The sequence below is a fragment of the Anolis carolinensis genome, chromosome 1 (assembly GCF_035594765.1).
Source record: "Anolis carolinensis isolate JA03-04 chromosome 1, rAnoCar3.1.pri, whole genome shotgun sequence".
NCBI lineage: Eukaryota > Metazoa > Chordata > Lepidosauria > Squamata > Dactyloidae > Anolis > Anolis carolinensis.
In genome coordinates, this window is record NC_085841.1 from 88,586,970 (window position 1) to 88,610,249 (window position 23,280).

The 23,280-nt window shown below is 38.4% G+C and overlaps 1 protein-coding gene across 1 annotated transcript in view; it reads right to left on the reverse strand.

The window, feature by feature from the left end:
- lama2 (laminin subunit alpha 2) overlaps positions 1–23,280 on the reverse strand; it is a 630,991-nt gene that overhangs the window by 137,026 nt on the left and 470,685 nt on the right. Inside the window, 5 exon segments of the mRNA XM_062978830.1 lie at positions 3,374–3,485; positions 11,262–11,360; positions 11,850–11,992; positions 16,351–16,544; positions 20,874–20,960. Of these exon segments, the coding sequence (XP_062834900.1) occupies positions 3,374–3,485; positions 11,262–11,360; positions 11,850–11,992; positions 16,351–16,544; positions 20,874–20,960 (635 nt within the window).

Consider the following 23,280-nt stretch of genomic DNA (forward strand, 5'->3'; position numbering starts at 1 on the left):
AAGAAACATTAGTCCACTGGTTGCAAGGATTCAAGAACAGGAGAATTTCCAAGGCATGAAGACACATCCACTCTGATGAAGCGAGAATTTGCTTTGACAAAGAATTGTCTCTAAACACACACTTTTAAAAGCAACCCAAAAATGCATTTTTCTTCCCTTCAGAGGTCTCCCGTTTTCCAGCTAATCTAAGGCTGTGCCTCGGCATTCCTTTCCATTGCAAATGATCTGCTCTAGATAGCTCCTTGGTTGTCAAGGTCAACTAATTCATTATCTTGCACCTGAATAGGAGCCTGATTCAAATCCAGCTCATTATTTCCCATGGGAATGTCTCCCTGGTTGTTATCTATGACAGGCTGGTTCAGGAGTTCATCCACAGGCTGCGCTTCTTGCCCTTCTGAACCAGCCTGTATAACTCCATGATTTCTCAGCCCCATGACATCATCCTGGAATTCATCTTGCATCCCATCCTCTGGCTCCTGCATCTGAAACCCAAAATCCCCTTCCTCATCTTCACTCTGGATCTGTTGCAGAGTCACAACAAAATTAATGTCAGGTAAGAGGATCCGAATGTGCTTTTGGATCCGAATGTGCTTTTGGATTCGAATGTGCTTTTGGATTTTGTTAAAAATCCCAAGTATTTCATGTAGCTTAGCTCTCTATTAAAATATTGAATTCCAAAGTTTATTAGCTTTAATATTTTATTGTTTCAATACTTCCTTTTAATATTTTACATTTTTGATTCACTCAGATTTTTTGTTGTGGGATGATGGAAATAAGCAAACACACACATTTTTTTTTAAAAAAATCCAATTAGGAAAGACCATGAAAATGTAACAGAACAATCTCAGTGCTGCCTTCCATATTCCAGTGCTTAACCTGATCTAAGGGCTGTTTCACACAAGCTTCTTTACTCTCAGGACCTCTTTAAAAACCAACATAATAAAAAACAGGTTTTGTTAGTTTTTAGAAGGAAAGATAATTTGATTTAATCTATTTTGTTCCCTCCCAATCTAATCAAAGAGCTGGTTGATGCAAATGATATTTATGATTGCTTATTCTGAAAGAGCTTTCCATATTTGTATATAATAATATAATAATAATATCCCATCCCATCTCCCCGAAGGGACTCGGAGCGACAACAATACAATAACAGCAATAAAACAATAAAACAAGGTCAGCAATAAAACAATGTCATATCAATAAAAACATATATGTGTATGATGTGCCCATAAATAGGTAAATTAGGATCTGGAGAAGATGTAGAACAGAATTAAAAGGAAAGACAGCCAAATTAAAAAGCACAAACAATGAACTTCTTAGAAGGACAGCATTCTTGTCTTGCCCCGTTTTTATGACTCCTATGCAGACTCCTGTTAACACCTGCTATCTCTCCCTCTCTCCTTCTCCCTCCCCCTCTCTCTTCCTGTCTCTCTCAGTGGCTCTCAGTAGCATTCTGAAGTTCAGATAATTGAATCCCTTACAAAGGAACTGCTAGCTGAGTCTCAGGACACATGGCAGTTTCTGATTTCTCCTAAAATGTTTCAAAGACATCAACATTGAATTACAAGCTTATCTTAGGTGCAGGGCTTTCATGAAAATAAAAGATGCTTTCGGCCCCATAAAACTTACCTTTGTTTTATGAAGCACTTCTAGTAATTTTCCAGCATTATCTAATCTAAATCCATAAGAAAAGTGAAAACCCATATGTGTGTATGTGGCACAGGTGTCCGCTCACACAGACAGCCTCTGGCCTCCACAAACAGACTACAATTCCCAGGGCTCAGAATCCAGCAAGTCACCCCTTTGCACTGACATTGCGGTTACAGCGAGCTCAATGAACATGTAGCCCAAACCCTGCCAATGTCCTTCCCAAACACTACGGCCCACCACCCAAGGAATGCTTTCATTTGGGGACCATTTCATCCTAGATTTTGCTTTTTCTTCCACCACAGGCAGGCATTCCAGGGTTCTCCATTGGTGTGGAATTTGCATGGCCCCGCCCACTTTCAAATCTGTCTGCATAACAAACACAGCAGAACCGAGCAGCAGCTAAACTTACTGGAGGAGTTTGGGGAATGACTACACATGGTGGAAGTTGTAGTTCACCCTGCATCAAGTCACACCACTCCTACTGGGAAATTTAGAGGAGTTGTAATTCACCTACACCCAGAACACTATGAACCCGAACAATGATGGGTCTGGGCCAAACTGGCCATGCATACCTGATATGCCCAGATTTGAATACTGGTGGGTTTTGGAGGGGAATTGCCCTAAACATTTGGGAATAGTAAGTACTGGGATTTATAATTCACCTGCAACGAATGAGCACTTCTGACCCAACCGATGATACACCAGGACCACACTTGGCACACTGAGCCCTCATAACCAATACAACATATTGCAAAGTTTGGGGAAAAGGGAGTTCTAGTTCATCTGCATCCACATAAATAGAGCCCCCATGACTTACTTTACATCTGGGCAGTGTTGGGAGGAGGATGGACTGTGTATGAAGGAACTTGCATATGTGAGTTGTAGTTCCCTGCACCAACTGAACCCAGCTGACACTGGATCTACACTAAACTTTGAACACAGGCAAACAATACCTTTCTCAAATGACCCGGGCACCGCCAGGTCCCCAAGCTAGTAATAAATAAAAGGAACTGTGTAACTGTATACACAAACACTGTGACATGTTGATTTGATCCAAGAATATGAAAAAAGCAAACTATGCTAAACAAAAGGAATACGTAGCAAAATCCCTTAAGAAAAAGATATTTCTCACTTATTTCTCCATTTAAGCATGAATGTACAATAACAATATATGCTTCTGTACATGCATGACTAGTAGTAATTTGCAAACAGGAAGAAGCAGCTGTTCACTAACAGCAAGTAGTAACTTATTTTTAAAGCCATTCTGAGAAATTAAAGATGTACTCTTAATACACCACACAGAATGCTTAAACTACAAAGAGTCTTTTCTTCTTCCGCTCCTAAATGAAAATTTTATTGCCTTGAAAATAAACATTAGCACATCTGAAACTGCCCATTAGTTATATAATCATAATAGCGCTTCTTCAGAAATAAATCCGAAATGTTCCTGAAGGAACCCATTCAATGTTTTTTTTGTTATTCTGTGTTCATTATTGCCTGTTTATCCAAGTTGTGGCAAAGCACACCCTATAGATTGGAGGAAATATACAATTACTTGGCTGTAGCTCCTCCAATTTCACATCTTTGAAGCCCAGTGTTTTGAGTAACTGACTCCTTTCAGTTCATGAACTCTCGTTCAATGCATTGTGTGTTATTCTTCCTAGAATGTGTTGCTTCATTTTGCTTGAGAGACTATTGGCATTTCTTCCCCTTTTCCCAATACCTTCTGCAGCCTGGAGGGTGCCCTTGATGAACTGTCCAAGCAGCTTCGCTCTCTCATTAGTTGTCTCAGCATCCTGTCTGGTTTGCTCCCCATCTGCTGTCACCTTGGTCGCCTGACGATACAGATTAAAGAAAAGTGTAATTAATGAACATGACAAGGAGATACTCCATCTGTCTGAAGTTACTTGGAAACTTTACCTCAAGCAAAAGGCAATCAATAAATTATTGATCAGATAGACGAAGTGACACATACTCTTCCCCAAGTACACAATTACATTTTATTACTACTTCAACCATTAAAGAGCCATCAGAGGCTTCATTCTGAGTTCTTAGAAAGCACAGTGGACACGGCTCTACTCACAGTCAAACCTAAACTAAACACTGCTGCCACAATGAAACTCCACTGATATTGGAGTTTTATTAAGCACTTCCATATTAGACTTAAAATCATGCCTTGAAGGGATATTCCACAGTGTCTTTTACATGATGATCATTATAATACAATAAAATAAGAACACAAAAGTAATACAAAAGAGGTCAAAACAGCAGCAACAGCCTCAAAGCTCATATACTCTCTTTGCTCTACTGCAATCTCACTTTCACTAGAATGAGTAGAAGTGACTGGTTTAACTGGAAGATTCCAGGGTTTTTTCTCTTGGTGCTATTTACTTTAAAGTAATGACTTCCTCTGATACTGAGAGATTAAACTTCACTTTCATATGGTCAAAACTGCAGGTCCTCCTATATACAAAAAAAGGGGAATCTCATGGTTTGAATCATTCACTTCTTCCTGGTGGAATAACAAAGGATTGCACCATAACTGCTCTGAGTCAGTGATTGGAGGAAAACAATTATTCACTACTACATCCTAAAATGTATTTGTGTTATCAAGCAATATTTAGGACACATGGGTCTAAATCTAATTACAGCTCTCAACTAGAGCAGAATCAATGGAACTTAAGTGTTGAATTATGTAAGTTCCAATTGATTCAGCGGATTAACTCTAGATGAGACTGACAATTGGATCTATGCCTTTATCCTAAAGCTGTTTTGGTAAAACATCTTCTAGTTTTTCCATTGTAACTTCTCAGTATATCGTGTACACAGAATGGTTGAGGAATTGGGGGGAGGGAGAGAAAGAAAGGAAGTTCAAAATTTGCAATCAGCATGACTTAGGGATGATAGGGATGGGGAAGAGAAACAAATGGATTGTAGCATATATTAATGGAAGTGCCTCTTTTATTTATCTCCCCCATGGTATGAAGAGGATTTCTCCCCATACCATACATACTTAACCAATCAGGAACATGGAAATAAAATGGCATTGCAACAGCAATTCCTTGTAAACAATTTAGGCTTTTGAATCTAGATTACAACAAACAATGTAATACAATGGAATTATCTTAATTCTGTACTGTACCATCTTGCTATATCAAGAACATTTTGTAATCCTTTTGTACACACTAAAAATTCAAGAGAATTGAACTGGGATGATTCTCCATTCTATTTTGCAAGATAACAAAGAATTCTTCATATGCAATTAAATAGACTCTTAATTGAGGATAAGCTCCACCGAATAGAAATTGACAGGGTTTTTCGTAAGTGACTATAGACACATACTGTGCGATCACACAGTACAGGAATTGGAACTGTTTGGCCTTCCATATTTTTGAAGGGTCAAGCAGTCTTACAAACTCTAGCAGATATAGCCAAAGCAGACAGGTGATAGGAGTTGGAGTCCAGCAATATCTAGAGCAGAGTTTCTTAATCTGTGGGTCCCGACCTCAATTGGGATCCTCATAGGTCAATGCTGGGGTCGCAAAAAGCTTCATCCCCCCCACCCCGCCTCCCTATAGAGTAAGTGCCATGTTCAGATTGCAATAGGATGGGCCCTCTGTATCCACTGTATTTTACTTAAGGGGTTTGGTTTTTATGTACTTGGAAGTAAGGCATGCTCTAATTGTTATTGCTGTGGTGCAATTATTCCTCCATATCCATGTATTTAACTATTTGGTATTCAAAAAAAAGTTTGATTTATAATATATATATATATATATATATATATATATATATATATATATATATTCTGGGGTCACATAAAAGTTTATTGGTCAAAAACGGTCACAAGTTGAAAAAGTTTAAGAAGCCCTGATCTAGAGGATTGCATATTACCTGTTCAAGTTCATAAATGGTCAGATGTATCCCTGAATAAAAATCACATGATCTTCTAAGCACAAAGGGCAAAAAGGACAGCAAGAAACATATTTCTAGATTTTCCTTTCTTTTTTCACTGTTTTCAAAGAGGCATTTAAACCTAATTTATTGAATTGTGTACTTAAGCACAGATTTCTTTACCACTAGGTGTCACACTTTATACTAATATACTTAGTCCTCTCTTGGATTACCTAACAAAATCTCAATTTTTGCACTGTTTGGAGTCTTTAGTAATAAAAGGAATAACAAACAACAGAGGTGTTCTCTCAAGAGAATTTTACAGCCTACAAAATAAAGACATTTTTAATAACAATTTTCCTCCTTCCATTTGAAATTAAGTTTGCTTGATAGGGTCTAAGTCATAAATGAAATTCAATTTTAACTCAGGATTTTCTACCTCTTGCTGTGCCTTGGTTAGATTAGAAACTGAAATGAACCAAAGTTTTTTTTTTATTTCCCGAGTATGAACCAATATTGATACAAATAAAGAAGACAAATTGTGGCAAAAGGAAACCTCTTCCTACACTTTCTTTTTCAACTTCATAGATTTACACATAAAAAATTAGGAGCATAAGAAAGAAATTACCATTATTCATTCTATTTGGCTTCCTGTTATGAATTGCCAATCAGAGAGAAACAAAACCATTCCAAAAGCTTTCAGTACCTAGAACTAAAGAAGGAACTTGAAAAAAAAAACCTTGTCGTCGTACCTGACCAAATTAATTGTACCTGACCAAATACTCTCAGGTATGTATGGCAGGATAAATGTTTTCCTCATGCTTCTATCATTCGTCGGTTCAGTCCCTTCCCTACTGATTTCTGTCTACAAAAAGTAAAAAAAGAAGAACTGTCCCTATTCATGCCTTTTGATTCTAGCTATATGAGTTACTGAAATCCATTAATGGATTATTTCTCTCTGTTCTACATGTTCAGTTCTTCAACCTGGCAAAGCCTCACTGGATCAGTGACATCTGTGCTTCTGCCAACCCCTTCTCCGATTAATGTAAAGGGATTCAAAAAAGAGGCATTCAAATTTATCATGTTTTTCACTCTCTACAAAATAATCTGGCTGCCATTTGTTTCTTGAAAGTAGGTTTTTGGGCTTTGTGGGTAGTATAGACAATTGCTCCTAGTAGTATTTATATACTATCCAAACAACTAACATAACTTTACTCCTACTTCCTTTCTCACCTCGAGTTTTAATCTAGTGTTCATGTGGCCCGCCCTTGGTTTTATTGTTCTTTGACCTTGTTTAATGTAGTGTATATTTTCTTTTATTGTGTTGTTTAATGTGCTATGATTTGTTGTTTTATTATATTTTGTTATATTGTATTGTTCTGTGCATGGCCCCATGTAAGCCGCCCCGAGTCCCCATTGGGGAGATGGTGGCGGGGTATAAAGTTTATTATTATTATTATTATAATGGAGGATTCTTTTATAATAAATTAAACCTGTTTGCAAATTGTGCCAAAGTTGAAGTATTTTCTTTTCCCTTTGTAATTTCAATTTCACAACCAAGATCTCAGGTGAAATAGGTAATTCACAGAATTGAGGGACATGAGGCAGTGCATCTGCATGATGATATGCCCTTCATATCTTGGTGCTTTAACTCCCCGTTAATGGGATTAATTGGTGATTTACTGTTCAACAATTTATTTAGTGGGCCTATTGTAGTTGGGACTGGCAGGTGTGTTTAGTTCTAGGTTAACAGAGGGACCACGTGTCTTCTGAGGTTGTTATTGCCAGGATTTGGAAATTACCTAACATTTTCTAAGTGATAGCAGAGTTAATACCTCTGGCCCACCTGTAAAATAGTTAAGCCACTGTAATTAGGGTGTGGTGGTTAATGCAATGAGAGAAGTATATATGTTGCAGTTTTTTGTTTTTGTTTTTACGTCAGGGGCAATTTCAGAAATTGGTGTGAGAGAATTGGCCGTATGCAAGGACATTGCCCAGAGGATGCCTGGATGTTTTGATGTTTTTACCATCCTTGTGGGAGGCATCTCTCATGTCCCTGCATGGAGCTGGAGCTGATAGAGGGAGCTCATCTGTGCTCTCCCTGGATTGGATTCGAACTGGCAACCTTCAGATCAACAACTAAACTTCAAGTCATCAGTCCTGCCAGCACAAGGGTTTAACCCACTGTGCCATTGGGGGCTCCATGGGTTGTAGTAATACTGAGTAAGTTTGATGAGAGTTGTATGTTGAAGGACAGGTGGTGGTTTGAAGAGTGTGTTGGAGAATTCATGCTGTGAGTGAGGAGGAAGAAGCTGTAAAGTTTGTATATTTTGTATGTACTTTGTAAACTGTTGCAACAAAGGAGAAAGAAAAAGCCTTCCTGCTTATTTTGGGAAAAACAAAAGTCTCTGAGTTTTGTTGTTCAAGTAGAAGACGACTAAAACAACTGTATTTTTGGATACCTGGCTCCTAAACCAGACTGATTGATAACTGGCAAATTGAGGGAGAAAACATGGAAGCAGTGAGAGACTTTATATTTCTAGGCGCGAAGCTCACTGCAGATGCAGACTGCAGCCAGGAAATCAGAAGACGTTTACTTCTTAGGAGGAGAGCAATTGCCAACCTCAATAAAATAGTGGAGAGCAGAGACATCACACTGGCAACGAAGGTGTTGTGACTGCGCCTTCGGGGATTATGGTTGATGGGGATGGAATTCGAAGAGGAAGAAAAAACCCTCGTGATGAAGGTTCACTGGAGGAGTTGCGCAGGAAGCGACTTAGAGAGCTATATGGGGGATCTTCTGAGGAAGATTCAGATGGGGAGATGGATGCTGAGGAACAGGTGGTGGCTGGGGAAGCGGGCACTGAATGGGCACAGCCACCGGAGATGTCTGGGGATTTGGGGTCTATGGATACTTCTGAACCTGGGGTTTCTGCAGGAGCTGATCCCAATTGGGATGCTTGGAGAAGGGAGGATGGTTCTTTAAGTGTTCATGGGGCTAAGTGTGGGCAGGATGATTGGGACTCCGACGAATTGCTAGGTACTCCAGATCCACGAGCTGTGTGGAGCTCAGATTCTGAGTAGATTTGGGACACCTGGTGTTTGGGTGTGAGTGTTTGGTCACCCAGGAGGAAGGGGAATAAAATGGGAATGTTTGGCCACTGCACTTTGCGTGTGGCAAGGTGTTGCTGAGGCGCCATTGGGATCTCTGTGTTTCCATGAAGACTGGACTTGGACTATGATTTGAATCTGCTGTTATCACCTAGCTTGGCTCTCGCTGTGTCTTATCGTGGACCTGTTTTGGATGACTGCACCCTCTTCAGACCTTGGATCGGAATTTGACCTTGCTACTGCCTTCGCCCTGTGATTGATGACTACTATCGGCTTTTGACTCCTGGCTTGCTCTTTGGACACCGCTGTTATCTCCTGACCTGACCTTGGAATCCCGGACGACGTCTTTTCACCATCCTTTTGGAGCCTTCGGCTTTATCCACATTGTGGAAGCAGTCTACTGCATTCTTAGTTTGTTTGTTTGTTTCCTGACCAATTTGGTGTTTTCCTTTGGGAACTGTTCCTTTGAAAACTACAGAGCCGGCTGGCAGGGCTTGGACTCAGAAAGTGCAGTTTGCACTAAGTTTGTTTAGCTTTGTTTTTACCTGCTTGTGTTGCTGAATTATATTTTTGTTTGAACTGCTCTTGAAGCACTGATAGTGAAGTGTTTCAAGGTTTTTTCTGTGTTAACATTACTTTTTGGCTTATCTGCTGAATAAACTCTATTTTTGTTCGCTAATTGGCGTCTGACTCTTGACAGAAGGTCTGCATAGTCAAAGCAATGGTATTCCCCATAGTAACCTATGGATATGAGAGCTGGACCATAAGGAAGGCTGAGCAAAGGAAGATAGATGCTTTTGAACTTTGGTGCTGGAGGAAAATCCTGAGAGTGCCTTGGACCACAAGAAGATCCAACCAGTCCATCCTCCAGGAAATAATGCTCGGCTGCTCACTGGAGGGAAGGATATTAGAGGCAAAGATGAAGTATTTTGGCCAAATCATGGGAAGCCAGGAAAGCTTGGAAAAGATCATGATGTTGGGGAAAATGGAAGGAAAAAGGAAGAGAGTCCGACCAAGGGTGAGATGGATGGACGGTATCCTTGAAGTGACTGGCTTGACCTTGAGGAAACTGGGGGTGGTGACAACCAACAGGGAGCTCTGGCGTAGACTGGTCCATGAGGTCACAAAGAGTTGGAAATGACTGAATGAATAAAGAAGAAGAAGGCTCCTACACCGGAACTGATAGAGTCACTTTCACAAGAACAGGAGTTTTATGACTGCATAGAACTTCTGAGGCCCCTGCCACACAGCTGAATAAAATCCCACATTATCTGCTTTGATATAGAAAACATGGCAGTGTGGACTCAGATAATCCAGTTCAAAGCATATATTGTGGGATTTTCTGCCTTGATATTCTGGGTTATATGGCTGTGTGGAAGGGCCCTGAGAATTATCAGATATCTTTCTTCAAAATATATGCTGAGTCAGAACTAGGGAGATGCCCTTTTCAGTGAATGCAACTCACTCCTGAAGAAGACCTATTTCACCATTTGTGTAATTGTCTTCTATAGGATGGCCAAAACCCTCCTTTTAGATTCTTGTTTGCTCTCCTTTTTTGGAAGGTGTTTTAACTGCTATAGTTAACACAGCAATGACTTTTTTGAGAGATATATTTTAATATATTATTTCCTGATATTTCACCATTTTATGTGAAGTTGTCACAGTGCTCGAGCTGTGAAGAGAGGAGGGAAAGAAACAAATTACTATTATTAAAACCAATCTTGGGGTAGCTTGCTTGAGAGCCCTGAGCATTGAAAAACTTGGCCAGCCAAGGACACTTTGCTGCCTGAAATGTACAACTCTTTCATCTCCATGGGTGGGTAAGATAAGGCGGCAATGCTAGATAAAATGATGGCTAAAGCGCATAGAAGAAAGGACCTAGTAAAATACAGGATAGATTATTAATACCATCCAAAGCTGGTTATCTAATGACTGTCTCACCAAAGGCCAACTGGAACATCCAGGTCTTTAGTTGTTTCCTGAAGGAGGATAGGGAGGGGGTTAACCTAATCTCGCTGGAGAGGGAGTTCCAGAGCCAACGGGGTCACGGCCAACAAGGCCCTCTCTCTCGTCCCCACCAGATGTATCTGTGAAGAAGATGGAAGCAAGAGGAGGGCTTCCCCGGAGGATCAAAAGAGATTGCGTAGGTTCATAGGGGAGGACACAGTCACGAAATTAGGCAGGTCCCGAACCAACTGTCTGATTTTAAATTTGAGAACACTAATTGAATCTCCTACAAACATCTAACAAGAAATAATATTGTTGTGCAGTATGCTCTTGACTAGCAGTGCCATTAGAACCAGACACATTTAGATACAGTGATTTCTAAGCTGATAACATTACAATGTAATTTCAAAGTCAATTTTTAATCAACAAGGGCCAAACCTTAACAATACTGGAATATTATATCACATTATGCCATTGGACTGGATCATATCACTCTGGGAAGCATTTTTATTACCAGCACGTTCTGCATAACTTCCTTTATACAGACCTTACTAAAATAGCAAAGAATGGAATTGAAACCATGCTACTGTAATAATATACAAGATAGGTCCTAAAAACTGCTTTTTCATTTGAATTCAGGATGCATCGTTGGGACTCACCCTTGTCAAAAGCTCATCCATTTCTGTCACAAGAGTATCCAAATTTTTCTGTGCTAACCGAAGCCGTCTCTCTGGTGCTTGCTGAGGCGACAGTAAATGCTAAGAGGAGAGCGGTGAACATGTTATACCATGGTTTGCAGAAATAATGGTGAAAGATAACATAATTGTTTTACTTTGCAACTCTCAATTACTATATATAAAACATTGTTATATAGCAAGTGTACATCCACTTTTGGGTTATATAAGATGTGGGCAAGTTAAATTTGTGAAGTAGTTTCTTTGCTTTACAAAATATTAGGAGCATTATAAAATATTAGGAGCATTATGTTACATTAGAATACAAGCTTTATCCCAATTTTTACAATTAATTACCTGCCATTGAAAAGGGTAAACATTAATTACTACTGCATACTTTACATATTATTCCTCCCAAAAATGAATCTATTTAGTCAGTGTGGCAAGGCTAAAATAAACAAACCATTCCTTTATCCCACCCACTACACAACTAAGCAAATAACATGTGCTGATAAAAATATGTGTAATTGCCTGCGTGCCAGCATTTGACATCTGAAATGGTTTTGAATATACCTTTAATTCCTGGGTTGTATTTTCAAAAGAGTAAAGCATTTTATATGGTGGATGAAGCGGGCCACTGAGGTTGACACTCAGAACCATCTGGCTTAGTTGATCCAAGTCACGGAGAAGGACTCCAGTGCACTCATCATCACAAACTGTGAGAAAGGACAGTAAAGAATATTTGTTTCTCCTAAATATTTGAGGAAGATGCTTATTTTTTCAACCCAGAAATACTTTATACAGCATATAAAATTCTCCAGAATAAAAAGCCACTAAACACCAATAACCAGTGCCTAAAGAAAACATGGCACAATATAAACCATAAAAACAAAGATGTGAACAGCAGATGGAGATAAATAGACAGCTAATTGTGAACAACTTGCTAAGGAGACAGTATGATATAAAATATTATTTGTAGAGGCACTCAGTATACAGTTTATACATTCACACACATCCACACAAAAATCCACAGGCACAATTCAAAGAAGTTTAATGTCTAGAATAGATTTGGTTGAAGAGAGATAACAGAAGGATCAGAGATCAGAAACAATACCACCAAGGAAAAGTGTGTATGTCTCCGTGTGAAATTGATTTCAACTGTCGATCATAACTGAGTGATTAGGTCAGGGATAGGCCGCTGGGACCCCTTCAGATATTTTTGACTGCAGCTCACGTTATCTTTGACTTTTTTTTTGGCCCTGTTGGCTGATGTCCTTGGGAGTTATCGTGTAAAACTTCTGGTGAGCACCATGTGACCTACATCTGAATTAGCCAGTGGTTTCATGGAATATGAGTTGCCTGAACATGGTCTGATGGAGAAGAGGGTGGCACCATCTAAGGACTTCATCCTACACAGTAAAATCAGTGTTTCTAAGAAACAGCAACTTCACATAACACAAGCTTCAACTATGGGGTTCAGGTATTTTGTCATTTCTAAAGTGTTGGTTTCGCCAACGATTCTGAAGCCAGTTGGCAATTGCCTTATTTTAAAATTCCCCACATAGAAATGGGAAAATGGTCAATTTCCCTTTGTGAAGTTAATCTCTACTGCCCGCTTGTAAATAAAACAATGATGCTGTATGTGGGAGAATCCAAAATACCCATTTCCCAATGCAGAGGCTTGGGAAAAGATTAAGGTTACGTAATTTAAAACCACTTCCTACAATCGCCAATGCAGAGGCTTAGGGAAAGATCAGGGTTAATTTAAAACCACTTCCTATGAACCGGGGTGATGTAGTTTTAATAAAAAAGATAAGTAATAGAAATCTTGGAGGGTCAATAGGAAGAAATAAATCTCTACCATGGGGTGAGAAATTGAACGAATAAATCCCAAAGAAAGTGAAGAAAAGGAGGTGTGATGTGGGTAGGAAAATCATCCATTTAATTTCTAAATGGGGTGTTGCGAAGCTTCATGGAAAACCAACGAACACAAACACTTTACGTCCACTGAATCCACTGATAAGGAGGAGGTTGTGCTTCCACTCTTCTCCAGTGCATCCACTCCAACTTAATATAGGTATGATATAGATACTTACATGGTGCCCCCTTGGCACTGGATCAAGTAGGCTACTGAGAAGTCAGTAGTCATTTGCTCAGACTTCATCTATAAATAAATATGCAGAAGTCTGCTTTTTCATGCCTAAATTACCATGCTGAGTTGGGAGGCGGCATGCATATTTATATTTATTTTTTTAATCCTCTCCTGTGCTCACTTAAATTCACGAGAAACCTTTCTCATTATAGAATGGGATATGATGCTATTTCAGGCTATGTGGAGTTAAAACTACATTTTAGCTGCAGACATAGAAATAACAGGAAAGAAAATCATTGGATAGGAGGCAAATTGATTTAGTGCAGCGAGAAGGCAATTGTCAAGTTGCACAAGGAGGCACTGAGATGTTATTTTCAGTTTTTTCCTTTCCCCAATAAATTTCTCTTGCCTTCTCCTCTATACAGTTCTCCCACTAATTTGTTGCTTGAACTGAAGTGCACTGTAATTGCTCTAGTAAGGGGGCAATATTTTCTGCTTTATGCATGCATGTCAGAAAAACCTATTAGTAGTCCAAGTCTTCTCATTTGTGAGCTTGTGTGTGGAACACAAAAAAAGAGCACATTTCCATAAATAACATATGGGCTTAATGCTGAGCTGTATGTTTTATATACCAACATCTATCCTAGTTGGTCAAGGAGCCATACAGATCTGCCAGGCAAGCATTCAGAAACTGTAAATCAAATAAATAGCAGAATACAATTTTCTTTGAAAGACCTAGACTCCCCCCTTTTTAAAGGAATGCCTTGTTGTGCTAAATCAACAGATAGCAGCATACTAATAGATTTCTGTTTAAACAAGCATTTTCTAGTTAACCTTGAAATAGTTGACAATAAATATCAGAAAATGGGATGCAAATGAAAACCATTTTAATTCACCATGATAGAAAAAATGAAGCACTTATAAATACATGAAAATACTCTGAAAGAACAAACAACTTCTGCCTCTAATATGAACTGAGAACATTCAACATATTTTTTTTCTTGAATATTAGGTTGAAACGAAGAGACACATAAAGTGTCATCCTTTACTAAAAGAGACAGGGTGCTATCACTTTAATACACAGGCTAAAATTTACTGGAGCCACAGAAAATGTTTCAAGATGATAATTATATAATTTATACATGGCCAAATATCTCCATGCTTGGTGTATAAAACTGTCAGCATGAATACAAGTGGTGTATCATTCACTGAGTATTACTGCTAGGCACTAGGCCTGTGCAATCAATAAAAAATGTTTAAATAGCCATTACTAAATTAGGGGGGGGGGGTATAAAGAATCATTTCTAAAGTGTTTCTAAAATATTTTTAGGGATCTGTATCATAAATATAACAATATAACAAATATAACAGCAGGAAACATGTTAGGTAAAATTTGGAGTTACTGCCTCTCAACTTTACTTACCTCACAAGGTTTTTTTTTCTTGTAAATAGTGCTACGTAAACTTATACAAGCGTTCAGAACATTTTCCATTGGCAACACATGTTTACATTCTTCCTCCTTTTTCTCCCTCCCTTCCCTCCCCAACTTACCTCACAAGGTTTATTAGACTCCCAACAATCCCTTTTTATCTCAAAATCCCTTTAGAAAACAAAAACGGAGGAGGAGGAGAAACAATCCTCAGGGCCCTTTGGGGGAACAAAACTCAGCCCTTTTGGGTGAGAAGCAGCACCCACAACGGAAACCTGGAGCCATTTACGAGACTTACATAACTCATCCAAAAGTCAAAGGTCAGTGTTTTGAATCTTAAGTTTTTTGCCTGGCCACCCCTTTTGTTTCTTAGTATTGCTTCTTATGTACGAATCTAACGAATTAGATGTGAAAAACCAATTAAAAATGAAGTTTTGTACACACCTATTGGGTACACATGAAAACCAAACCTCATGCAATCTTTCAGGAAGGAAGGAATAGAAAACATTGCGGGCAAAATCCAACAAAGCTTTGGAGAAAAATTGCCATGCCATGGACAGAAACAGTGCTTGGTGTGAATTAATTGGATACTGTTTGGTGTTTTCACCACACAATTGCACTACATGACAAATCTGGTATGTATCAGACTTACCTCAAAAGTTGAATGCCTAACAAGAAGGCATGTGTATAAAAACAAAGTGAGTAGAAAGTCATTTGTAAATTAAATACATTTGAAAAGCATTTGTGGTTTCCAGATATCAGTCCAACTCATTGGCCCATTTTCAAAAGAAAGCTGTGGTCTGAATCCAAACCTTAAATATAAGAGAAAACTAACAGGTATTGTAGCTTAGCCAGTTTCTTCCATATGCAATGGAATCTATTCAGACTGAAAGCAGCATCAGTCACCACCTGCTACACATACAGGCATGGGGATGAGGGAAGAGAACAGTCAGCTGGCTGGAACATCAGTTTCCTCCTTTGATACAGATGCCAGAATTGATAGTGTTATCCATATTTTAATAGAGTGTTCACAACATTGATACACAGTGCTGGAAATGGGTTCTATTGTTCAAAAGTAACAATTAAAATTTGTAATCGAGCCAAATTATATTTTGAATCAGGCCAATTCCACATATTAGGTTATCTGGTTCATATCTTATCATAGTATAAGCATGACTTGTTGATGGGTTTTATAAAACTTATTGCCCTGAAGTTTTTTTTTCTTGGGATTCTAACTTCTGAGGATTTACTGCACTGAGAAAGGGAGACAATGCTGTCTCCAGATGTTACTGTTGATTTATTCGCTTTATTAAATTTGCAGGAATCTCTCCTTGATCTCATGCCACACCGATCCTTTGTGCAACCTTCCTCCTGCCTTCTGTATAAAATTATAACAGTAGGAATGGGAGGGAGCAGCTATAAGCAGGTAAATCTGATTTTGATAATTGAACTAAACATTCTGCACAATAGGGCCCTGTGCCTATTCTATTAAAACTCATCTGGAAAGCAAGAAGAGAGCCACAAAAGTTTGAAATTACTGTTAGTATACATACAAACACATGCTATGCCTTCACGAGCATGCCGGGGTTCACATCCTGCACACTTCAGTCCAGTAGATCCAGGTTTGCACGTGCATTGTCCAGTGACAGGATCACAAGGAACAGGCAGCGAACCATATGGATGACACTCACATTCTTGGCATGATCCACCAGGAATTCTTGGGTTCCCAGTGTATCCAGAAGAACATCTACAGGTTGCACATTTTAAATAAAAATTAAGTTAAGCTTGTGAATTTCAATGTAAATGGTTTTCTGGGAAGAACTCACTAAAGAAATCTGGAACATATTCACTTATTTAATGCAGTAGGTTTTCTGTATACATATAGGGGAAGAGCCAAACACTTATATTTGTCACATACATGATGCAGTTAGTATACACATGGTGTATTCCAGAGTGTATATATGCTACACATGTAACCTACAATGAGGAAAACATTATAATTGAGCAGACAGGGAAGAACATTCATATTTTCCAATCAGGAGCTTAGACTAGCCAATTGTATGTACAACTATTCCATATCTTGTAAGTTGAAAGGATTTTCTACACCCAATATTTCATTTATAAACATTTATCTAATTTCTTTGGGAAGAATCTAAGCAAAGAGATCATTTAGTTATTTCAGCCAGTGTTATTACAACTCCTCTTTAGTGTAAAGCCATTGCTTCTTCACATTCATTGTTATCTATCTATCTATCTATCTATCTCTGAAGGTTTTCAGAATAAATCTTTCTGCATACACCTTAAACTGTTCTGCTACTGCGGCTATATACCCTGTTACCTTATTTTGGTTTGCCACCAGATGTGGGCAGCTAGGTTTGAACTTGGGGACAACATTAATACTACAGGGCATGGGTTAGCTTTCCTGGTAAAACTCTACTAAATATATCGTTTTAAATTCTAAATTTAAATTCTAATTTAAATTCTGCAACTTGTATCACAATTGATTCCTTAACATTTATTTACTTGGCACTCTGATATTGAATTGGAAGCTGTAGTTGAGGCAATCTATTTTCAAAGTTTTGATGAAAAGATGTAGGAAAATCACTGAAAAAAGATCAACATTTCTCTTTTCCATGTTTGAAGCCACGTGTGATATTTTTTGTTAGAAGAATTTGAATCTGTAGTCATTTTGAAATTACACTAGAAGAGATTCTTTGCTTTTTAAATACAGTAGAGTCTCACTTATCCAAGCCTCGTTTATCCAAGCCTCTGGATAATCCAAGTCATTTCTGTAGTCAATGTTTTCAATATATTGTGATATTTTGGTGCTAAATTCGTAAATACAGTAATTACAACATAACACTACCGTGTATTGAACTACTTTTTCTGTCAAATTTGTTGTATAACATGAAGTTTTGGTGCTTAATTTGTAAAATCACAACCTAATTTGATGTTTAATAGGCTTTTCCTTAATCCCTCCTTATTATCCAAGATATTCGCTTATCCATGCTTCTGCCAGCCCGTTTAGCTTGGATAAGTGAGACTCTACTGTACTAGGAAATTTTAAGAGTAATGCTACTTTCATTTGGTTTATTTGGATGAAACCATTGTAGAGCAGTTTCATTTGCCATATTATTTTTATTTAACAATTAAACAGGAAGTTGATACAAAGAATACTCACAGACCTGTCCCTTCACTATGGGGTTATCTGAAAGGTGGCTATCTCCTCCAAGCTCTGATAGCCATCTCTTTTAAAACAGTGAAAAGAAACATCAAAGAGTCTAGGGAACCTCTCCTATTAATGAGTTCCCCAAAAGAGATCAACCATTCTGAGCTACTTAATATCTAATTCCTTTAATCCACTTTTAATTTAGATTTAATCCTTTAATTTAATCAGAATCTACAGCAATACATTGTAGAATAGGTGGCGGAGACAGCTTCTTTTTGCCATTTCTAAAACTTCTCTGAGTCTGAGACCTTGGTAGTCTTGGAAGAAAATATTTCTCTTTTAGACATAAATTGATTTTTATTCCATATTGTCATCTTCCAGAGTAATAGTCACTTTGTTGTTTCATATTGTTGAGAAACGGTAACTTCAATTTGCTGTGTAATGGTAACTAGATTCCCCCCCACTCCGGGTCTCAAAAAATAGCACTTTGTAGTCATTTCTACCCATTTTATAGTTGTTTCTTGTTTTCCTTAGTAACAACTCTTTATATATGTCTTCAATAAATTTCACTGTGATGGTGACCTAGGTAGCGCAATGGGTTAAACCATTGTGCCGGCTGGACTTCTGACCTGAAAGTTGCTGGTTTGAATTTGCAAGATGGGGTGAGCTCCTGTCTATTGGCTCTTGCTTGCGAGGACATGAGAGAAGCCTCCCAGCAGGACAGTAACATATCCGGGTGTTCCCTGGGCAACATCTCTGTAAACAGCCAATTTTCTCACACCAGAAATTACTTGCAAAATGTTCTCAAGTCGCTTCTGACACAATTTAAAAAAACTGTAATGGGATCACCCAATCTTTCTACTTAATATCAGGCTAAACATTCAGGTTTTATTTTGTTAAATGGTAAACACTGAACCAAGCTCTGCTATACTGATTACAGTGTTCCCTTACTTATTGCGGGGGTTACGTTCCAGGACCACCCATGATAAGTGAAAATCCGCAAAGTAGGGATGCTAGGCTTCTCCTTAGAAAGGAAGTAGAAAGAGAGAGGGAAGGAGGAAGGGAAGAAAGAGGCAGGGGGACATGGCACTGGCTCCTCCTCCTCCCGCTGCCGTCTGGGCTCCTTCTCCACCCCATCACCCACACCCAACTGAGACCACCGCCACTGTAAATCATATTTTTTTTATCTATATATATAAAATGATAAAGTTGTTTGCGCAGTGACTATAACAACAAAACTAAACATCCCAGAAATACGAAACTTGGCAACACAATGCAAAAGGCTTGCCTCCAGGTTACAACAACACAACCACACCACAAAACCACAATCCAGACCCACAAAACTCACAACAACGCATCATGTGATAACAACACAACTAAACACCCCAGAAATACAAAACTTGGCAACACAATGCAAAAGCCTTGCCTCCCAGTTGTAACAACACAACCACACCACAAAACCACACAGGACCCACAAAACTCACAACAACACATCGTGACTATAACAACACAACTAAACGCCCCAGAAATACGAAACTTGGCAACACAACACAAAAGCATTCCCTCCTGATTGTAACAACACAACCACACCACAAAACCACAATCCGGACCCACAAAACTCACAACAATGCATCGTGACTATAACAACACAACTTAACGCCCCAGAAATACAAAACTTGGCACACAACTAAACGCCCCAGAAATACAAAACTTGGCAACACAACACAAAAGCCTTGCCTCTCAGTTGTAACAACACAACCACACCACAAAACCACAATCTGGACCCACAAAACTCACAACAACGCATTGTGACTATAACAAATACAAAATCTGACAACACAACTCATCCACCTCCCCAATCCCTACATTCACACTTGGCCTCCAAAAAAACAATTACAATAATAACAATTACAACAACAACAACAATAAGAATCAACACCATCATAGGCAAGAAGCAGCCAGGCACTGAGGCTGAGAGGCCAGTCAGTGCTACACTGGGCCTCCAAAAAACAATACAGTAGCATCTAACTTATCCAACCTTCATGACCACTACAACAACAATAATAATAAACACCTACACAGGCAAAACAAAAAAAAGACTATTGTACCACAATAAAAATATAAACCGCACTCAGCAGAATCAGACATTACAATTAACAACAAACCAAAGACAACAGGGATCTCAAGCAATTATCAATCAACACAAAAACTGAAGAAGGTAACAGACTTCAAATACTACTATTAATGTGAGTATAAAGAAGGGTGGAGGTCACAGCATAAATACAACCTAATGTAGACGGACCAACACCACCAGACTAAGCCACAGCAACGCGTGGCCGGGCACAGCTAGTGATTTATAATATTGTTTTAGTGTTTATTTAAAAACTGCGAAACAGTGAGGGTGCGAAAAGCGAACCGCGAAGTAGCGAGGGAACACTGTAATATGTTCATGGTTAGATAATAAACTGTACAGTCCAGAAAAAGGTTGTGCTAAATGTATCTCCACAAACATTGTGAAAGGAGGCTCCTTGTGGTTGAGCTGAAGTCAGCAACTGATATTATTGAAGATAGGCATCTTACATAACAATAATATACTTTATTTATAATCCACCCTATCTCCCCGAGGGGACTCAAGGAGGTTATATGTACCTCAGACTACATGATTCATCACACAAAGTGACAGGTATTAATTATTAGGAGAAACTGAGAAGGACTAATAATGAATTAGCACTGTGAATTCATTTATTCCACATTCTTGGAATGTCTATCTTCTGGCATTCTTAAACATATACATGTTTAATATTAGCTTATATTTTTATTTATTTTGCTATTTATTTGTTGAGGTGTTGCTTTTTTAATAATCCATGTATTTTGAACTTTATCTTGAATTTCAGTATTTTTCCTTACCTTTCACAGTACTGTCCTTCATATCCAGGTGGGCAAGCAGTACACCGATAATCACCAACCCCTTCGATGACACAGGAGGGACTAAAACTTAAATGCAAAATTTAAGGCATGAGAATATTTCATTTTAAAAATCTCAACTGCAAAAAGAAACTTAAAAATTATCCCCTGAAATGAATATGAATGTGGGGTGTTTAAAAAAAGAGTAATTGCAAATGTTAATTTTCCCTAAGTAAAAATTAAGAACTACTAGTAGATAAAACAAAAACAATAGACATAAAATGCTTCTGCATGTAGATGCAGAATGACACAGAGTTGTGTAAAGCAAAGCCTTTCATAAAATCATAGAATCATAGAATCATAGAATAGTAGAGTTGGAAGAGACCACATGGGCCATCTAGTCCAACCCCCTGCTAAGAAGCAGGAAATCGCATTCAAAGCACCCCCGACAGATGGCCATCCAGCCTCTGCTTAAAAGCCTCCAAGGAAGGAGCCTCCACCACGGCCCCGGGGAGAGAGTTCCACTGTCGAACAGCTCTCACAGTGAGGAAGTTCTTCCTGATGTTCAGGTGGAATCTCCTTTCCTGTAGTTTGAAGCCATTGTTCCGCGTCCTAGTCTGCAGGGCAGCAGAAAACAAGCTTGCTCCCTCTTCCCTATGACTTCCCTTCACATATTTGTACATGGCTATCATGTCTCCTCTCAGCCTTCTCTTCTGCAGGCTAAACATGCCCAGCTCTTTAAGCCGCTTAATTAAGACCTATTAATTTTCAAATTTCTTTGAAAATGTGCAGGAGCTTCTTAGAAAGCTATATAAATAATAATATTGTTTTTGCACTCCTTGGAATCTCAGGTACTTTTTAGAATAAAAAAAAGACGTGTACCCAGAAGGGAAGTTGAGACTTTTTATTGTCACTGTTATGTATTTGAAGGTATGAATTATAGACTGATTTTTAATGGAACAGAAAATAATGTAAATTCATTGTCAACAGTTTGAATGGGTAAAGTAATCCTAAAGTAATAGAGATCAAGGCAGACTTTCAAACACGACATTTTGGGTTCTTTTGCATCACTTCTGTTTTTCTACAAGATAGAAATAGAAGGGCAACTGACTGCCCTTTTTGAAATTTTATTTACTGGTATTGTAAAAAAAAAGGAATATTAGGGTGACATACATAAAATTTCAATCAAGATTTTGATATTAAAATCCCTCCTCTCCCAGCTGATCCCATGGAGGGAAGCATTGATAGCATGGTTTCCCTCCATTGCTTGTAATGGCAACACAGGAATCCTCCTGCATTTCCACAGTGGCGGCATGTGCCGGCTCCACCCAACTTCACCTACTAAGCTGCACCGGCATTGTTTGATGGGAGCTGGCGGGCTCCATGGGTGACCTAGGCTAAACTGATGCATGCTGCCGAATTTAGACATTTGTGATGAGGTCCTTAGACTTTTTATTTTTTTTTGCCATTATTGAAAACCTGTTAAGAATCCTGCCATCCAGTAATGCATATTTGTACACACAAAATCTGTATTTATACATATTTTTACAGCATAATAGCAGATATTTTGCATCTGACTGAACACTTTCTTCCATTTTCAAAACAGTTCCTATATACAATTCATATAAAGTTTTGTTGTTAACTGCCTTAAAGTCAATGTCAACTGACTATATGAATTACTGACTGAATGACTGGTTAATCACTGAACAAAGTTATGGAATATTTTGGATATTTTTCAGTAGAATATCTGACCTTCCAAATGTTGTTGAATTGCAACTCCCATTATCCTGCACCATTTGTTATCTTAGATAAGGCTAATGGCAGTTGTAGCATAGCAACATCTATAGGTATACTCTTAATTTAAAAATATATCTTATTTCAACCAAAGTGCATGTGGGACCACAAATATCACTTAGTACAGGTCTATTTCAGCTAACAAATAGATATATTCTTGGGCTTTACTACTCTGCCAAAAAAAATCACATTGGAAGTAGAAATAATATGGAGAGAATATGGATAGGTTTCTACAGCAAAAAAGAAAAAATGCAGTTCAACATGTTGCAGCAAACTTTTTATTCAAAACTAACATTATGAATAGATGAACTGAAATGACCAGGTTATTTAAACTTTGTATAAGTAAACAAAAACATTTTGAATCTTCTAAGACCACTTGAAAGCTTCTTCCAAAATGCAACTTAGATTATTATTATTTTTCTTTCAACACTCTCCACATGATTTTGATGGTGAAACTTGTATATCTATGCTTTTTCAACATGATATGGTACCTGCCAAGGCAGGCTAATATGCTTTCCTCCCTTTTTCAGTTTTGCTCTTCACTCATCCTCAGTAAGTGATTCTCGAAGGCAGATTTTTTAACTTCCCTATAGCACACACAGCTATTGTAGGATCA